This window comes from Labrus bergylta, chromosome 19 (genome assembly GCF_963930695.1).
Source record: "Labrus bergylta chromosome 19, fLabBer1.1, whole genome shotgun sequence".
Taxonomy (NCBI): Eukaryota; Metazoa; Chordata; class Actinopteri; order Labriformes; family Labridae; genus Labrus; species Labrus bergylta.
The window spans coordinates 20,763,898-20,784,241 of NC_089213.1; the positions used below are offsets into that span (position 1 = coordinate 20,763,898).

At 39.3% G+C, this 20,344-nt stretch overlaps 1 protein-coding gene across 1 annotated transcript in view; it reads left to right on the top strand.

Annotated features, from left to right (window-relative positions):
- Window positions 1–17,377, top strand: part of LOC136177067 (CUB and sushi domain-containing protein 3-like) — a 134,451-nt gene extending 117,074 nt beyond the window's left edge. The window contains exon 5 of the mRNA XM_065947869.1: window positions 16,653–17,377. Within this exon, the coding sequence (XP_065803941.1) occupies window positions 16,653–16,864 (212 nt within the window). The 3' untranslated portion in view covers window positions 16,865–17,377. The remainder of the gene's footprint in view (window positions 1–16,652) is intronic.
- The last annotated feature ends 2,967 nt before the right edge of the window (window positions 17,378–20,344 follow it).

Consider the following 20,344-nt stretch of genomic DNA (forward strand, 5'->3'; position numbering starts at 1 on the left):
GAAGTCAGAAAAAGGAGGACCAGGATGAAATGATGGTAGTCAAATCATGATCACTCCCTATAGCTTCTTAAAATAAGTGATCGGCAGCTACCCTGGTCATCTGTTGACAACATTATACCAAATGTGATCATGCATCATGGAAGTGTAACATTTTCATTATGGCGGTGTTTAATTGCTTTTCCACATTAGGATTCATCTTTCACTGAGAAAGCTTTCATAAATATTTCATCTCCTGCATCAATTATATTCAGACTTAATAACTATTTGCCAGTCGCAGCAGTAAACACTAGCAAACAACATTCAATCCTCACATTAATGAGACTAATCAGACTGCTGCATGCATGGTCACAGAAATCGGCTCCTCTGAGGAAACAACCATGAATGCTTGTGGTAGGCAAAGTTCCGGTAAAATCTGAACAGTCAGTAGCATCTCATGGGGCTGAATCTCATTTAAAGAAAGGGTTTGCATCCATATTTAGAGGCAGGCATTCAAGGGCCATTCCACCATTTGTTTCTCTGGCCCTCTGATCTCTTATCAGCATTTGATTGATTGATTTTGACTCCAGGCTCCCGACTTGAACATGATCTGAGTGTAAAAGTCAAGTTTGATCTTTATCAAAAAGACCTGAGGGGACTGACAATATCAACTCCTCTATCTATCATCCCTCCATCCGTCTGTCTTTGCGTCCTCTTTCTGATTCAGTGTTTCTCTCCCTCCTTTCATTCAACAAGTAAGTTAAAGACATCACGGCAAAGAGAAGGTGACCCTAAAAGTGCAGGCCGGTTGAAGAGGCTGCATCTTGATGGGATCTTGAAGGGGATAATGTTTAAAAGAATAAAAAATATATAGATTACCAAAGTTCAAGATTTGAAGTTTCTTTGCAAGGGTAGCACTTCCCTGTTTTCGTAATTTGTAGCATTTCGTCCTTGCAATTTGTGGGATTTTAAAGAAGAAAGAAAGCCCTGTTTGTGATGAGAGCATAATCCTTTCCTTTTGTACAGTTGTTTATTTTGATGCTGCTTTTCGGCGTGAATATTAATAGACTTCAAGTTTATATAAAGCACTTAAATTTGACATCACAAGGCCATGTCTCTATTTATGTTTGCTTCCAGAGCTGTGTTTTAATTCTCTCTGGAGGGCATTTTGGAGAGTAGTCGGAAACCTTTGTTTTTTAGTTGTCTGATTTTCGTTGAAAGCCGTACATGCATTCATTTGCTGCATTTTTGCAATGTGATGTATCAAAAGAATATTTCAAGAAGAAAATAGAGATTTCTTTGGTCGGCCTGAGACAATTCTGCTTTTGATAGAATGGGAAGAGAAATATAACAACTATTCACTTTTATTTATTCTACTTACTCTATATCTATTTATTTCTCCTTGCCCCCTTCCACATTCACTGATGGCACACAGCTCGACACATGTTTAGGACCCTCCAAACATCTATAGTGCACAAGTAGTGTCTGTGTGTACACACATATACAGCTCGGTCTCAGTTCATACATTTAAAATGAGTGGAATATTTCACTTCTGTCACTGGGGAAAGATGGATTTACGGTCCTGTGTGTGTGTGTTTGTGTGTCTTTATTTTATGTATATGCGTCTTCCCAATTCCCATGTGTATATATCCGGCAAGTGTGTAAGATTGGAGAGGGGTAAGATGAAAGAGGGGCATAATGGATTTAAGATGTAATGGAAAGAAGTGATGAGAAATGAATAAGAAGAAATCCCTGAAAGAGAAGAGATCTGTGAGAGAAAAGAAGAAAAAAAACGCAGCAAAAGGACAAAAGAAGTGTAGAAGTGACCCCTGTTATGCTCTATGCTTATTGGTTGAACAGTAGAAATCAATGTTCTCCAAAGGTGTGTGTGTCTGGCGTGCGTGCGTGCGTGTGCGTCTTTGTGTGTGCGATTGTTTTGATTGATGTCCTTGCGTTGAAGCTGACCTTGCAGCGGTTGGAATAGTGAGGAGCATTCACCCTGTAGATAATGAACAGTCACACTCTCAGTCACAAAGACACCCACACACACACTTGCACGCACACACACACACACACACACACACACACACACGCCCGCACACACACACGCACACACACACAGAGCAGAGCAGATTTTATCAAACAGAATTTTAAAGGAAAATGTTTTGTCTACTGATCATCAACTTCTCACTTTGCTTCATTGGACAGGACATCCTCAATGTCCCAAATCATTTAAATGCCAGTTACAACCAGCCCCTCTTATACCTTTAAATTAATGACTTTGGATTTCTGAATATGTTACTCTCTGTAGATTTAGTGGCATGAAGCCTTTGTAATATACTGGAGCTTCAAATTATGTAACAAACCATAGGCATATTCACAGGCCTGTCACAGTTCTTGATGTCAGATGGCACCATTTCATATTTGTCTTACTCATACCCAGGTTCATAAAAATGACTAATCCCAGGGGGGTAGCACCTCACGTATTTAGCATTATCTTACCCTGAGTGATATAACTGTACAAATGCCTGTGCTTCGGAGCTGTTATCGGCCAGATTGACACTAAAATAGCCAAAATAATTACTTTACCATTATGAAAATAATATTCTTTTATTTTGGAAATTATACAATTAGTGAGGCTTTAAAACAAGTTTAAAGTGTGGTTTGCAAGGTTACCTTGTGTTGTCAAAAGCAAGTATAACCAGCCTTTTACCCATTCATATCTTTGTTTCCAATTTTATAATGGAAAAGGACAAAAAAGCTGCCAAATCTCTCCGTGTTAGGCCTTCAGCAACTGTCCACAAAGTATCAATTTGATGTCTGGATAATGTAATTACAGTTAACGGCTGCCAAACACCTTAGTATCAGGATATTGTAGGTGCCTCATATCACAGAAGCCCAGCATATGACGACTTAATGTAATAACTGGATGAAATGAACTAATTTGATGATGGATTGATGTTAGGAAGCTGCCAAATGTTTTAGTACCTGCATATGATAGGTGTCCAAAATCAAGGATTCTCCAAAAAGTAGTCAGCATTGTGACACCTTGATAATCTAATCAGAGTAAAATCTTTCAGCCTGGATTGGCAAGATTGAAGTTTTACACGTATAGAAGCCCAGAAGATGATTTATTGACCTCATACCTGGATGGTATTAAATACTTTTATGATGGAATTAAAGCGAATAGCTACCAACGCCGTCTGTGCTGGGACAGGACAGAGATGACATCAAATGATATATTGATCCAATATTCAGGACTGTCACACAACTGGTCACGACTTGACTAAAATATAGGCTTCTTGGTACACTTAAAATGTGTATGTGTGTGGAAGTGTTCTTATGTGCTGCAGAAGTGTGCAGTTTGTGTGTATGTGAGGGTGTTGATGATAATACAGCCTCCTAGCCAATGTCAGTCCATTATTCAGCTTTACATCAGCCAACCAATCAAACGGCCTCCCTTCAGGGTCACAACCTCGGCCCATCCAATCAGCTCCTTCTGCCAAGCCAGAAGGAATGTCACCTTATTAGCATAACTACAAAATGAGCAGGGTCATGCTTACGCAGCAGTTTTCTGATGTCCAGACTCAAACAGCAGTCCGAGGTAACATTCAGGAAAGAGGTATCCCTCAACACTGTCAGCCAATCAGAGAAGAGTTTTCACCAAATGTAACACTGTCCAAAAACAATCCAATAAAATACGTCAACTGAGTGATCTCTGACCTCCTAGAGCTGCCTCTCATCAGAAGATTTCATTATTTAACGGTGTTCCAATGGGGTTCCTCTCTCAATATTTAATCATCTGATTAATTGTTAAAATGACTGTCAGCGCTGTATTCTCCAACCCGTGTGCTGTGCTTTTCTCTCTTTTCTTGCTTTGAGCGTCTTAACTAAGGTTTCTTTAAAAAGTAGAACTACAGTACAGTAATGGAGAGTAGTGAAGTTTGAAAGCTTCAAAAAGTTAAAAAAAAAAAAAAAAATGAACTTGAGGTTTAATCACAAGACTACTGCCTGCATCCTACATAAGACAGGCTGTCCATGTGTTGTTCATTGAACTTTGTTTTCTTGTAATTTTACAGTTCTTGCTGTGGACCATTTACTAAATAAACTTCCTTTAAAGGTTACAAAATATTTCTACCTTAAACATTAGACCCTATCTTGGTGTCGACTTGACTTGAACTTCTTTTTAAAGAAGTATATATAGGGCTGTACCTTCACTTTTTTGCTCATAAAACTGGTGCTACAAAGGTTGATAGTATTTAAGCACAAGACAATTACTTGAAGCATGATGTAAAAAAATTATTTAAAACTCTAAAACAAACCAGAAGTAGCTCAGTTTATCAACTGAATGTGTTGTGACTGACCAAGGACATTAATGTTGCGTACAATATAAAAAAATCCAAACTTTATCGAGATGTTTTTTTTATTTGCCTATAGGACCAAAACAGATACATAGACAACATTACACTTTTCTTTTTACACCTTTTTTTGTACCAACCCCTTCTTTTAACCAACAGACTTGTGTGATGACGTTTAAGTTGATACTAATCACGGCTTATAATGTTCAAGTATTATGCTAGGCTATTTTATGAATCAAATGCTTGAACTATTTAAGAAAATACTGACAGGGTCTCTGTCTCGCTCATAAACTGTTTAAACAATATAAGTGTTTTTAATGTATTATTGTGAGGCTGGATAGTCTCCAATGCAGCTGTGTCATAAAAGGCCTATTTAAGCTGAAACTAGTTAGCCCCAGTTTGGACATGAACCTGGGCGCCCACATCGAGGAATAAATGGCTAAATATAAATAATGCGGATAAATCGTGCACCCCTTTTGGAAAATATTAACACCAGTTTTGATCACATGCAGTTGGCTGTGAAGGAAAGGTAAGTTAATTTAAAACTCCTTTACTTTGCAGACAGAGTCCCGCCTTGTGATGCCTGCCTCTGTCATAAAAGATTGTTGAAAATATTTTAGTTTTGTCCTGTGATAAAAGAACAACGTCTGCAGAAACTGATTCCCCAGTGACTGTGCATCAATTACCCATGAAAAAACAAACAACACTGCTCACACATGCACTTGTTGGGTTGTAGTTTATGTGAGATTGTACTGCAATAATGGTTCAAAGACTGGTGACAGAGGACTAGATGAGAGGAAAGAAAAAAAAAAGATTTAAAGGGACATCATGGAAATGGGATGAAAGAACTGAAACATGACAGAGGCCAGCTGCTTATGTCTTGAAGTAAATTTCAGCTGTAAGACTGCTGCCACCATACTATACATTTTTATATTAATTCAACAAAAATGATTTTGAAAGCTGATGTTAAATCTTCAAACGTTGAGTGTTTGGATCTCGGCCCATGTCAGGGATTTAACCAGATCAACTAAAACAGCTATAGCAGCTTTTTTGATCAAGACACAAAGGAATTCTTACCCTTGTTTAACCTGAGTGTTGATTTGCTCAGCATTTATAATTTGAAGTAGCATCAATGACAGAAGGCAGCACTTATGTCGGGCTCTTTGCCTGCTTAAGTTAACTCTCTAACCTGTATTTTGTAGAGGAAATTGAGGTCATGCCAAAACCTACATCCAATATGTTTGATTTTCATGCATTATATAATCAGTGCATTTATATGTTGAAAGATTACTCAGCTGTGTTTGTGTTGGTTGGTTAGTTTCACAGTTAAGGTGAGCTTGGTGCATTAAATGTGTGTGTGTGTGTGTGTGTGTGTGTGTGTGTGTGTGTGTGTGTGTGTGTGTGTGTGTGTGTGTGTGTGTGTGTGCTGGTATCTGTCAGTCAGCCTTCCAGGGGGTCTCTTGATGTTAAATTTAATAAGTCATGCTACAGTAACCACAGCTATTAGATATCACACACACTCTGGGAAATACACACACCCACATAGCTAGCAAGCTAGCACACCTTGCCTGTGCAACGAAGCAACACACAGATGTTATCAGCCCAGAGTTATGAGTTATATGCAGACACAGACACATACACACTTAGGGGCAGGCTAAATTGACATTTTTTGTATTATATATTCGTATTATATATTACAGTATGGCTGAAGTTGTCAGTCACTGGAGACCTACACACACATTGACAATGACTCTCTCTAAGGCAGTATTTCTGATGGGGCCTGCAGGTGTAGAGACATACAGGGGGCCACGTGTGGCCTATAGGGGAACATGTAGTGTGCAGTGTTTCTCACCTAGACCGCTCACCCAGGTATACTAAGGTATATTTTCCCCACATTCGATTGGCCCAGGACCATAGAACTAGTAGGTGATAACATGCCTCCCCTCACCAGGCTTACCTGTTTTGAAAATGTAATTGCAAGTGAACTTTTTAAAACCAGAGTTTTGTTTTGTTACATGGAACCCCTTAAGACTCAAAAATTGCAAATCAGTACCCATGGATTCATAAGCTGTGTGCACAGATTTGCGTTGGGAACCACCACACCCCAATAATCTGAAGATGGGTTACTGGCTGATGTTTCATACAGCACTACACAGTATTAACCTTGCATAGCTATCAGTGACTGTGATCTCACTTGGTGTCTGTTTGTTTTAAGATGAGCAAAAGGTCTCTGTGAAGGTGTTAGAGATATTGGAAAATGACAACAGTGAAAGCCCTGCTAGTAAACCCACAAGGGAGCACTGTTCATAACAACCATAATACGAAATGTCAGATGGAAGGATCAACAGCATTAACTGTAGCAGACCGTCATGTTTGTCTTCAGGATGGAGCTGCTGGAAAAGCTTTGGGGTCATAAAGATTTAAAAAAACAGAAGGCGAATGGGCTGCTTGGTGAAATTTCTCCAGGAAAGCTTATGTAGAGTCCAGAACAAATACAAAATGTTATTAGCAAACCCTTTATGGAAATGTGCACATCGACTCTTTAAACTGCATAAGAAATTGTTGATCCAGTGTCCTCATGGGCCAGATTTCCTATTTTGGGAATATCTTCAAATGCTTCATATCCCTAAAATCTATACAACATAAGTGTTATGTAAATAATTATGAAATAAACTAAAGCTATTATGTTTCATAGTTTTAATTTATTAATTTGTAATACCTTAATAAATCGTTGCCGCAAAAAAACAGGGTTTAAATTTCAAGAAATATCGCTCACCTCTAAAAACCTCCAAATTTCATGACAACACAACCAGTAGTTAGTCAATGTGTGTTGGATGGAGTAATGTTATCTCTCACAGTATTGTCCACACCTCATCCAAGATTAAGCATCTAAGAAAGAATCTAAAGTTGTGGTAGGAGAGTTTGTTAGCTGCTAAAGTTTCACCTTTTCATTGAAAAGCATTTAATACCTTAAGGGGAATACAAAGGTACTGTTTTGGTGAGGTAGAAATTGTAAATTGAGCGGATAATTTTCCTTTCATTGAGTGATATTTCTCTCTCTCATTACCTAAACCACGTAAACTAAAAGAATCCTTCCCTCCCTCCTCCTCTTTCCTCTTCTTCTTCTTTTCTCTCTTTTTGTCTTCTGTTTTCTTTTTCTACTCTCCTGAGCAATTCTCAACGAGGTAAAGACAAGCGTTTTACTATTAGTAAGCAATCTAAATAAACATCATACCAAAACCTTTGACAATCAGAAATCTAAGGCAAAAGAAACAGGACACATTGAAAGATGAGAGAGAGAACTCTTGAAAGAAAGTGTGAGTATGTGGGTGAGGGAAGAAAGAGTGCTCTGATATTGATCAGCACAAAAAGGCCTTCTGAGGGGACACACTCATTTTCTCAGTCCTCTTAAGTGACAACCAAGGCATCTGAATCTTTTCTCTAACCCCTTCTCTCCCTCTCTCTTTCCCCCTATCAGTGTCTCACTGTATTTAATGGATATTGATTTAGTTTTAGGAACATACAGTAAGTTTTTATCTATTCTCCAACTCATGCTTGCTCACCCCTTCTGCTCACTTGCAACCTTTGAGGTCTCTCCAGATGACAGAAGTGTGGGTGCAAGTACAAATTAGTGTGTGTAAGTGCAATTGTGTGTCTGTGTGCATATGTCACAGTGCAGTGCAGCTTTAGCAGAGTGACAGTGATGTTAGACACCTAACGATTTCCTATTGGCCGTTGGCCCCTGAGGCCTAACGACCCGTTATTGATCTGACCAATTAGCATTCACACCTTTAATTAATACTGAAGCCTGATGTGCACACACACACACACACACACACACACACACAGTTTTAATTAATAAAAGAGGGGTGGCTGTGAGTAGAGATAAGAGAAGAAGAGAGGGAGAGGTGTGAGGAAGATATGGACGTGCAAGATGGAGAAGAAAAGGGTGATTTAGAGAGGGAGGAAAGCAAATAAGGACCCTGACTGAAATCAGTGCAGCCCTTTGATATTAAGACTAACTATCTAGAACTCAATGAGATAATGACTTTGGATAATTACACACACTTGCCTTTTTGCTTTGAAAAAACTGCACACTTTGACAATTAAACCAGTCTTTATTTTATTGCCAAAAATATTAGTACAATCTTTATATATAACCATCATACACCAGCAAGCTGCCTGTTTTTGCATTGCTTGTAAGCACTGGACCTTGATAGCATTTTGCTTGATCCAGACATATGGAGCTGATTTGTTGTGCTCTTAAGAAAGATGGAGGTAGCCCTTTCAGGTCGGATCAAACGACAACACATAGTCTTATTTTTTGCTTTCCTTTGTATGTATGTGTATGTGTGTCTAATGAAACTCTGATGGCAAGATGTCTTTAGGGGGGACTGTAATGGTTTATTGAGCCAGGGCTCACAGAAACATTGATCACCACATCAAGGAGCTATACACACAGACACAAACAAACTCACAAAACACACACACTTGTTTACTGAACCTCACACACTCTGCACTAGAGTGTACACACACAGCGGTGAAGTGGAGGTAACGGGCTGATAATTGACATCCCGTGTTTCTTTGGGAGCAGTCAGTCTGCCGTCATTATCTTCCTATTCAACTGCATGCAGATATGCAAGGCTGGAAGAAAGAAGGAGGTAGATCTATTCAAGCAGCATTCCTAGATGAATATTGTATCCCCAAAAATATGAAGTAATAATGTTTTCCAGGGCTATTCATGCTTTGAATGATTTCATTGAGTCACATTAAATGACATCCTCACTCGGATGACTCTTCTTATTTTGTATTACATATTCTCATGTTTTTGAAAGTCTGTTATTTTTAGATCTATAGTTGGAATAATTCTGCATTCACAATGGCATGTCAAGTGATGTATACCTTACTTCCATAATTACAATAAAAAAGGAGACAGTGTTTGCAGTGTTTCCCCTATGTTTACAGCGTTGGGGGGTTGGGGACAAGCCGACATGCCAACACGGCAACACGACGACTTGAAGGAATGTTGGTGTTCATGGGTTACTTTTAATGACAGCTGTCCTTTTCTATCGGAAAGGTATCCTTAAATGACTTCTTTCCCTGATTTCTGACTCTATCCATTATCCTATCCCTACAATAAAGGCCCAAAAAGCCCAAAAATAAATCTTAAATTTAATATAATGGTAGGGGAAACACTGCTTTCCTTTACAAGGCAACTTCATCTGATTCGGTTCTCTAGGGCTACGATCTGATTTGGTGCAATTCAATTCTGGACCATTTGATGTGATTTGATGTACTACGATATGATAATTGAATCCAAATTAAGTTTTTTTTTTTTTACATTAGAAAACTGAGAAAAAAATGATAGCCTGTGTGTCATTTCAAAATCACATGTCCTTTTGTTTATCACTTTTCCAAGAGAAGAGAGAATATGCTCACTGTTCAATCAAACTTTCTGTCATTCTGTCAAAGTCAAATGTATTAACCATGTCAGGAAAGCCGTTACTCCCAACAACACTGTTAGTTTGGAAACCTTAGTCATACATTGGGCTATCGACACCATGACGTAGGAGAGTTGTGACTAGAGAAAGTGTTTAATATTACGGTCTGCTTGGGCTACTGCATGCTAATGTTAGTATACTTGGACTGGTTTCACTTTGCGGTGTGATTCTTCATTCTGTCGTTGTATTTAAACACTTTTCTGCAAAAAGCATAAAGATGGGCAGAATTTTGGGAAGCTTCTGTTTTTCCATATCAGTCCATGTGACTTGTTTTTCTGGGTTGGAGAACTGTAAATTACGGCAACTTTGAATGATGTTGTTTTCTCCTTGTGAGCTAACTTACACTAACTGGCATGCTCCCTAAGATAATACATTTGTGAGAGGTAAAGAGTCAAACACTAAGTCTCACGAGATTAAAGATGCTAAACAGAGTATGCAGGATAGGAATAACAACCTCATTGAACTGGTTCATAACATAGAAACAGAGCCATTGATATGTTCGTATTACATTTTTACTGATCCAGGCCCACTGTGAACCGCTTCACTTGGATCTGAGTGCAAAAAAAAAAAAAAAAAACCAATAAGGTTTGTTTATGTCAATCATTTCCCCAGGACGCACCTTGTCAATAATTATTCTCTTCAGGCATATAAACAACATGAGCAACAGTTCAAACACATGGCTGCCTCCTGTAGCTACTTCAAAGCCATATTGAATATAGGTGATTACTTTTCACATAGAACTTCAGCAAACCACTAAAACAATCCTCAGGACTTCCTCTACCTTCAGGGAGAGTGGTGTGTGTGTTTGATTGTCTGTGGCATGGCGTTTAATAAACCCTGAGAGACGTTAGTGGTCTGCTGCTCTGAGTCCATAACGTTTGATCTCCATAAGTAGCCACGGTCATTAGCAGCATGGTTGTGTGTATTAACTGATCCTCACAGCTGCCACATGATCTGATGCATTTAATGACTGTTACTCTATCGAAGCGCTCTCTTTTCTTCCCAGTTTAATTATCCCCCAGAATGTCACAGCCTCTCTCTGACACACACACATCTTCAGCCGCCATTAGTCCTTTCTACCTCCATTAATGTTTTCATAATCAATCATAATTATTCTCAATTACACCATCAACAAGTATGTTTCTGTCTTTGTGTGGTTTATTTGTAACATTTATTTTGTCCTTGGCTTTGTATTAAGGTCCATAAAAGACAAAACAAATCAAACACCAGACAAAATATTGATATGAAAATCTTTGCATTATACTCAAAAAATGTTTTCTTTATGTTGCCTTGAATTTGAAGTCCTGAAATGCTTTGCTATAGTTCACATAGAAAGCAGAGCACAAATTGGACAGGGACCCTTAACTTTGGTCTAAGGCAAAAAAGTCTTATGCACTACTCACTCACATATGCAGAACCCTGAGCACTGCATCTTTCACTTTTCCTGCCACACAGGATGCAGCAACCTCTGCATCGTCAAGATTTGGGGAGGAAGCTTGTAAATTGTTGGAAATTATGTCCCTTACCCTGTAATTTTTTAAGTAATGGGAGAGAGAGAGAGAGGAAAAAAAAACCCTATGCTTTGCACAAAAGTATTTTGGAATTTTCTTTTATTGCTGCACTGTCTTAATTTATGACCCAGTATAGCCCTGCCTAAGTCCCATCGGGGCCAATTAGGCAACTAATGTTATTTGGCAACACAATTTAAAAAGACTAATTGTGCCCGCATCATCAAGCTGTCAGTTTCACCAAAATGCAGAGTTATGGTGCTTCATTCTGGAACAATAAGTGTGAAGCGGTCATGTTATCACAAATCAAGTGGATGATTGGTGCAGAAATGGACCTCCCTATAAACTACCCAAAAATGCTTGGCCTGCTCTAGTATGCAGAGGTGGAATATATATGACCATTATCTTTACACAAATACTGCAGAGGTGTGCTTTTTTTTTTTAGATACTTTTGTCTAAAATCAGGCATTACCATTTTAGAAAAGTTTGGAGCTTTACTATCATCACATTTACCTGGCTTATCACTTTAACATTGTATGCTAAATAAAAACAAGTAAATCAGACACTCATGGCTGGTGATGTTCTGATTGTCACTTAGCTGGAGAATCTTGATACTGGTCAACATTTAACCAATCTCTTATTTGTTGAATGCCTCCTCAAAGTTCACACATTGTAATGTATGTAATCATAAATTCAGTGCTCTAGCCTACTTATTAAGTCAAAGTTAGACCAGCATGTGGATGAAAGAAAAACCCTGACCCTACCGGTGTGTCTGCCCTGTTTCACCACAGGGAGTTAGACTCGAGTCAAAGTATCCCTGCTGTTCCTATTATTGGATTTTGTATGTTGCCGTATGTTGCAGTATGCTGTACTGGGGAGGCAAGAGCTGTGGATGCTTCTTGTACTGCTTGCATGTTTGCTTATCTTGCATGCTGGTTTGTTGTGTCGTGGTTTTAATGCCAGGAAGAGCCAATCATTTCATCATCAATGAATAGGGAGACGGTCTGCTCTATCCTTACTTACTCAATAAACACTTCTGAACAAAAGGTCTGAACTAGTTAAAACACACTTTTTTGATTCAAAAACAAGCTTTACAAAAGAAAGGTACACTCCTTTCTTTCTTGGGTTCTACATATTATTCTTATTATTCTACCATTTAACATTTTCTTCAGTTGATGCTTTTATGGTGACAGCGTTCACATTTTTCAAATGTTGGATATCTCATCTTGGCATTAATCTTTTTCATATTAAAAAGCACACAGCCATGTTGGAATAATTCCATATTATCCTTTCTGTGATTGCTGAGCTGTCATAGTTAGAATGTGAGGAAATTACTTGAATCCCAGTAAGAGTGACAGTTGCTTGACAGCTCTGCAGCAGCTTGCGAACAATAGGGGGAATAACATTGACATAAAAATCCACTGACAATATTACTTTTACTGTAAGTGAGAAATGTGCACACAAATGACTTATTTCCTCTGTTTACGATGACACTCATTTTTACCCAAATCTCTGTACTTGTACCTCATTCTCCTTCACTCGGCTCTTCTGAAGACTCTCAGACTTTTCCTCAGTTAGTCTTTCTGTAATGTACTTGATAAAAAAATCATGCATAAATGTGTATTTTAGTCCTACATACACATCCCTTATTTTTTTATCTATGATGTCGAATTTGTTCCACTGACAGAAAAGCTCCTAAAAGAATATTAATTATTTTTATGTAAACTATACAGTAATAAAACTCTAAACTGACAAAAGTTGTGACGAGACTTAATCTGTGTTTTGCCTCTGTCTTTGTGGGGTGGAGTAAACCTGACCAAAAAAAAGATGTGCAACTCAGGCTGTAAAATGTCAATCACTTCCAGAACCAAAACTGTTTTATGACAAAAGTTCTTCACAAGACTATAAAAAGAGTTGGTCCAGGTGATGAATAAATCACACTGACAGCAGACTTGTTCTGAAGTTGTTAGCAAGTGAAACCTTTTATAGATCTAAGTGCCCCAGAACACCTATCTGTTTGTGACAGACCTCCCGAGTCATTTGTCTTTTTTGTTACAGACCTTATAAACCTTCCCCCTTTTACAGGAAATGTCTTGAAAAGAGTTTCTGAAAATCATTTTTCTATTACAGTTAAAATAAATCTATGTACATGTTTTCTTGTAACAGATTCCGTGTGTTTCAGCATCTATTATGTTCTGATATATAAAACTTGGTTCATCCTTTATCAAACCTGCTGCTGACGGAGGAATAAAACCTGCAAACGCATTGAATCATCGCTCTCTAAATTTTACTTTTTTCTGTCTCGCTCTCCGTCTCCCTGTCTTTGCTGTCCTTCCTCCGATTCATCAGCCTGATGTGTCATCTGTCTTACTGAAAACTATGAAAGCATGACAGCATTTCTTTTCTATTTTTTAGCACTTTGCTCTCGTCTTTTACCCACCAATCAGCTCTTTTCTCTCACCTCAATTCTTCCGTCTTGTGCTCCCTGTTCCTGGCCTTCGCTGTAATTGCTTATCTAGGGAGAAATAAAGGTAAGGTAAATGGTTGTGTGTGTGTGTGTGTGTGTGTGTGTGTGTGTGTGGCAGAAAGAGAAGCTGCATGCTGATGTCTGCTCTACACGAGGGCCTTTGTACGCCTCTCTGCGTGTGTGTGTGTGTGTGTGTGTGTGTGTGTGTGTGTGTGTGTGTGTGTGTGTGTGTGTGTGTGTGTGTGTGTGTGTGTGTGTGTGTGTGTGTGTGTGTGTGTGTGTGTGTGTGTGACGAATGCAGATAGTTCTACAGATGGTCCATAAAAGCAGCAGCTTGTAATGAAGCAACTGAGACTGGAATCATGGTTATGGTAAACTAGGGAGAGACAGAGACAGAGAGGCAGACAAAGATGGATAAAGAGAGAGACTAGAGAGGAGGAAGAAGTGAGGGTAAGAGAGAATAAGTGAAAGAGGGCAGACAGCAATAAACCATGAAGAAGACTGCGGTCCCGCTGTCGGCTACTGAATAAACTAGTGTAATGAAACTATGTGATGTACACTATAAACTAGGGAGACAGGAAGGAGGGATGAAGGGATGGACAGAAGGTGATGTAGGGGTATAGTTGGAGCAGGAGAGAGAGAGAAGTGGAGGCAAGGAGCTTGCTGGCTTGTCATCAAAATGTGTTAAGTTTAGGATGAAACAGGAGGGGAGGAAGGGAAGGAGTGTGACAGGAAGAGACATTAATAGAAGACAAGGGATGGATTAAACAAACAGGGAATTTGGGAATGAAGGAAAAAACAACGCAGTAAAGAAGAGGAGACAGATGGAAAAATTAGGGGAAAATAAAAGAAGGTTGCAGAACTATGTTATGAAAGTTATGAAAAAACACCTGTGGCAGAGAAACAAAGTGTTCGTGTTTGTGCATCTCCAGCAGCACCCTGAGCCACCAACAGACCCGCTCTAAGTTTGTGTGTTTGAGTGTGCGTGTGTGTGTATTATGTGTTTGTGTTGCTAAGAGTAAATGTGTGTCTGACAGGACATTGAACAACAAACATCCTGACACCAAGTGGGGCCACGCTGCCTGGCAAAATCGATAGGCCAACAGGTCGCAACACTAGGCCAACCTGACACCCAGTCACAACGCAGCACAGGGGGTGGCCACAGTGATGGATGACCCTGCGTGCAAGGGTGCAAGTGTGTCTTGTCAGTGTACATTTCTCTGTAACTGTGTGTGTGTGTATGTGTGAAGATAAGGATATGGGCGGTAGGAGGGTCTTTTCCTCTCTCTTTTTCTGTCCATGCTTCCTGGGATGCAGGATTAAATAAACAAAGAAAATCTTCAACTAAAACTTTAGATTTTACTCTAATCACAGAAGGCATGAATGTATGTATTTATTTCCTTCCAAGTGAATGATTTCAGTTTTTAAATTATTTGTGTTCTTTTTTTTTTTTTTTTTTTAAATGATTCTTCAGCTTTGGTTGCCTTGACCCACATCACAATCAACACGGGCGCTAATAAGAAAAACAGTAGCTGTTTTCATCACCACCAAGGAATACAAAATGTCCAACTAATCCTCCGAGTATTTACCAGCACTATGGTAACTCTGGAGGTACAATATGAGAGGAGAAAAGGGTGTGATTGAAAAAACTAATCAGCCCACAAATCTAGACATCGCTCAATCGGATTGTTTGCTGACATCAGATCTTCTTTACCCACTGTAAGCTTTTCAAATGATAATACCTCATTTTTTCCTTACAAAAGATTTCCCTGCAGCCGTGTTTAAACTTTCCATTCAGGAATGATTGCACAAGTATGACTGAAGCAGAAGCTGTGAGGTTTTCATAGTTTCTTGTAAAATTTTCTCTGTTTTCACTACTCATTTGGGAGCACACTGAGCATAATCTTTATCACTATAACTGCAGATTTCCCCCATTCTCTCGTTTCTCTTCCCTTTTAAACTTCTCCCTCTTTTCCCCCCTCTCCTCACTCTGTCTGAGTAGTTACACACATATATCTATCACATTGAGCATCATGTTGCTCGTTTTTTTTTTCCCCCACCTCCCCCTCTTTCTGTCTCTCTGTGCTCTTGCCTCCTCCTCACACAATCTGTCCGTCTCCCTCCAGTCCCTCCCTCCCTAACCCCCCATCTGTCTGAACAGTTCCATAGTTGTATCAATCAAGTTCAAACAATAAGACCCGAGTTGGTCCCTGTTCTCCCATCTACTTCCTGCTTTATGGCTTGTAATACCCCTTTCTCTCCCTTTCTGTCGCTCTCTCCCTCTCTCTCCTGTGTTTGTGCTTGTGTGTGCGGTTGTTTATACCCACACTTGTGCATATGTCTTCGGCACAGAACTGTATCTAGAGGGAATAATGTGATTAACTATAAAACACACTGGTATTGTCTCCCTCCTTTTCTCTGGGGCTACGTTTTGTCTGCTTTGACTTGGAGTGCAGTCAAAAAAGTATTTTAACAGCTGCCGTGATGTGCTATATGTACTGTAAAGAACCTCAGGCTTTATGGCTTGTTTGTTTAGGGTAAGACTTTAAAAGAAGCTGAAACAATGTGTAGCTTTAAACTGCATAATCCCAATGCAAGTGTGCATCTCATATGACCATGAAATTCTGTTTCTAATGGTATCTGCAGTTAAAGGAATTGGACTGTTAGGGCTTGAGAGCAGCTTTTGGATTCCTCACATCACAGCAAAAGCTGGATTTATTATCTGGTTGAGTGACAGATGAGTTTGGGAAAATGCTTCGTTTAACATTTTAGCACAATTTATTCCGAAAAGGAAATTGAAAAACCCTGATCTATTTTCCTCTCATTCTTTCTGTTTCTGCAGAACTCCACAGTTCATCATGTGGAAACCCAGGTGTCCCACCCAAGGCAGTGCTGAGTGGTGGCCCCCGATACGCTGTGGGAGACAGCGTGCGGTATAGCTGTGTCCCTGGGTATGTCTTGGACGGGCATGCCACTCTCACCTGCATCACCAATGCTGGAAACACAGCTGTCTGGGACTTTCCTGCTCCGATTTGTCGAGGTATGGACGACTAAACCTGTATGTGTATATGTACAAGACTGAATATGAAGGTTTATTTTCCAAAGGGATACACCATTAAAAATCTGCCGTCTGCTTATTTAAAAATGAAGGCAAACTATGAAAATGAAATTAAAAGACCTCAATTTACTTTCTTTTTTAAATTAAAATGCTCAATTTTCCAACTAGAAGTTAATAAAAGGGAAACGCCATATAATACTCCCCATAAACAAAATGTGTTGTATACTGGAAGAAAAACCCTCATATAAGTATGTGTACTGTTTATGTGTAATTGTGAGAGAGGCAGAAAGACAGACAGACCACATCTGTGTGTATGATTGAATGTGAGTGTGTAAGTATGTGAAGCACCGTATCCAGGAGTGCTTGTGACTGTGGTGTGTGTTTTCTCTGATACTTTACCTTATGTTCATTGGTTTGTTTGTTTGTGCGCTTGCGTGCGTGTGTTTGAGCGAAGCAAATTTGTGAAGCATACTGTATGCTTTTGTCTATTTTTGGGTTTCTGGGTTAGGTGTACAGTAGACAATCTGTATATGGTGATGTTTGCAATACATCATTGTGTGTGTGTGTATATATATATATATATATATATATATATATATATATATATATATATATATATATAGAGGAAGAACTCTATTGCACTTTGTGCATTTGTGCCACCCACCCACATACTGTGTAGGTGGATGCAATCCAGAGACTTGTGATTATTGCACAACTTCCTTTGAAAATGAGTTTGAAGTACTGTAATAATAATTAAAATGACAGAAACAAAGTACATTGTTAGAATTTTGTCAAGTAGGTTACTGCTTGTCCTGCTTATATAAACATTTTAAATAATTATTACATTACAACCCTGTTATGATTTTTAAGATTTCATCATTATTATAAGAACTCGCTGTTATGTAAAGGGTTGCTTGTACAGCCAGTCTTACTGAGAATAATCCCCACAAACTGAGAGATATGACTCTCAGCAGCTGACAGCTCGTTGTTTCATTTCCCCAGTCCGTATGGTTGAGTCTCTATGGCTCTTAGTGGTCCCTGTTAACAAAAAATGTGTAGCCAGTATACAGGCCCTTATTAACCCAGAGAACCAGGATATATGGATGAGTGTTAAAGAGAGGCATATCATCTAAAGCAACCCTGATTGAAATAGATATCTTTCTGGGCGGCTGTGGCCCAGTTGGTAGAGTCTGACCAGAAGGTCAGGGGTTTGATTCCCAGCTCCTGCAGCTACCTGTCTGCAACTTAACCCCAAGTTGCTCCCACTGCTTTGTAATTTGTGTATGAATGTGTACGAATGGGATAAGCTACTTCTCCTGGTGGTAACTTTACATAGAAACATCTGCCATCAGTGTGAGAATAGGTGTGAATGGGTAAGTGACATGCGGTGTCAGAAGTCGAGACAAACAAAGTATGCCTATGTCTGATTTTTGGGATGAGTAAGAAGAAAAGTGGCCAATAACTTTGATTTTTTTCTTGGAGATTTTTGAATCCACAGATGGCAGCTGAAGGAGCTATATTTAAACTATATTTGTGAGGACAAGAAATATGCAGCAAAACAGTCCCCTTGCTTTGAGTGTTTCTTCCTTTGTCGGAGTTGTACAAACAGTGACTCTTCCCTCCTCCCTGTATGCTATTCTACTCTTGTGACCTGAATTCGCAGAGGAATAGACACTGAGTTGGTTAATATATTGAACCTTGCCGCTCCACCTGAATGCATCCCAGTTGTAGATCTGATAAGCAACAAAGAGGCAGTCATCCAGAAGAGCAGCATCCTTTAACACACAGGAGAAACCTCTTATACTTCTCAGAGGGGACCTGAACATCACCCTCCTCCCAGGAGAGTGGGGGTGGATACACTATTGAACTTAGAGGACTATCAGTTCATGGGATGTGCACTCCTTAGTAATGCAAGTACAAGGGATAAACAACAGAGATAACACCATCTGCTACAAAGAAAGAAGGAAATGAATTGCTCACAAACAGAAGGTGTAGATCTCCAGAATCAGCCTTAGGGAAGCTGCTCTACGAGCTGTCCTGACTGTCAGCAGCGATGATATGATTGACTCTGTTAGCAAGGTTCAAAGTAACATACAGGAAGCATTCATGCACACATTCATGTCTAATGGCAGTGAAAAAGACTAAAGCGTCAATAGAATGAGCCAAAAACATGCAGTCAAACCCATGAAAAATACAGAATACTTCAAATCACTTCAACAGTAGAAGAACTACTTGACTCAGATGAGATAGCATGGAAACAGCATAAAGATCCACAGAGACCACCTGTTGAGAAGAAAAAAAAAAAACAGCGGCTTATTTTTCTGCTGGTTTGTATCCAGACATGAGAAATTTTCAGATTTTTTTTATTTTGCCTAATTCAGTATCTTATTGTCCTGTATTTAAGAGTTAATTTACCCTTATGTGCACTCGGCAAAAGAAAGAGCATTATGATCAAGTCTCACCGAGAGTAGTGGAGGACTGCCAGTCCACATTGTGCTATATGCATTTCTGTCATAACATTTAGAAAATGTATTGTAATATGGAAAAGGCTTGTTTTAAGCACCTTACATTGCTTTTTGCATTTCACTTTAAACATTTCCTAAGGCTACATGACCAAGGATGACTCGTATGACGCTTCAGTTAGAGTCATTCTCAAGCTAAATGTAATGGGTATCCAATAGATTTCTATTTTTGTGAATTTTTCACACAAACTATCGAGGTAAGTAGTAGGGCAGCAGTAGCTCAGTCTGTAGGGACTTGGGTTGGAAACCGGAGGTTTGGTCTGGTAGCTGGAGAGGTCACTTCCTGAGCACTGCCGAGGTGCCCTTGAGCAATGCACCGAACCCCCACCACCCGCTCAGGAGCTCACTCTGACATCATTAGTGCATGTCCATAGGATCCTGTTTGAGCAAGTGTATATTTCAGCCTATGTGTGTGTAGCATGGCTCATTAACAGAGTATAAAAATAGAATTTCCCCTTGCGGGGATCAATAAAGTAAATCTTCTTCTTCTTAAGAGAATGTGATGATGTATTGTGTCAGACTTTTCTATCTCTTATTATAATGTTGACAACACATACTGCCAAATGAAAATAGTCTGGGATTATAAAGAAGTGTAAAATTCCAAGTAGACAGTAATTTTGGTCGGGTGAGGAAAGAAGGGTAGCAGAGGAGAGAGAGAGAGAGAGAGAGAGAGAGAGAGAGAGAGAGAGAGAGAGAGAGAGATGGCAACTTGTCACTGTTGGATTAGTAATGTCTCTGTCAGGAAGGCTAAGAGGAGCTAAGCTATTAATATGTTCACAAAAACTCACAAACACACACATACACAACTATTCACAATCCCCAACACACACCCATACACAACATGCAAAGACCCACAAAAAGAAACCCCTTACATGCATGCAGAGTTGTATCCCTCTGATTGTGTGTATGTGTGCGTGGTGACACCTAGAGGCACTCATACCAACCGAAATAGCA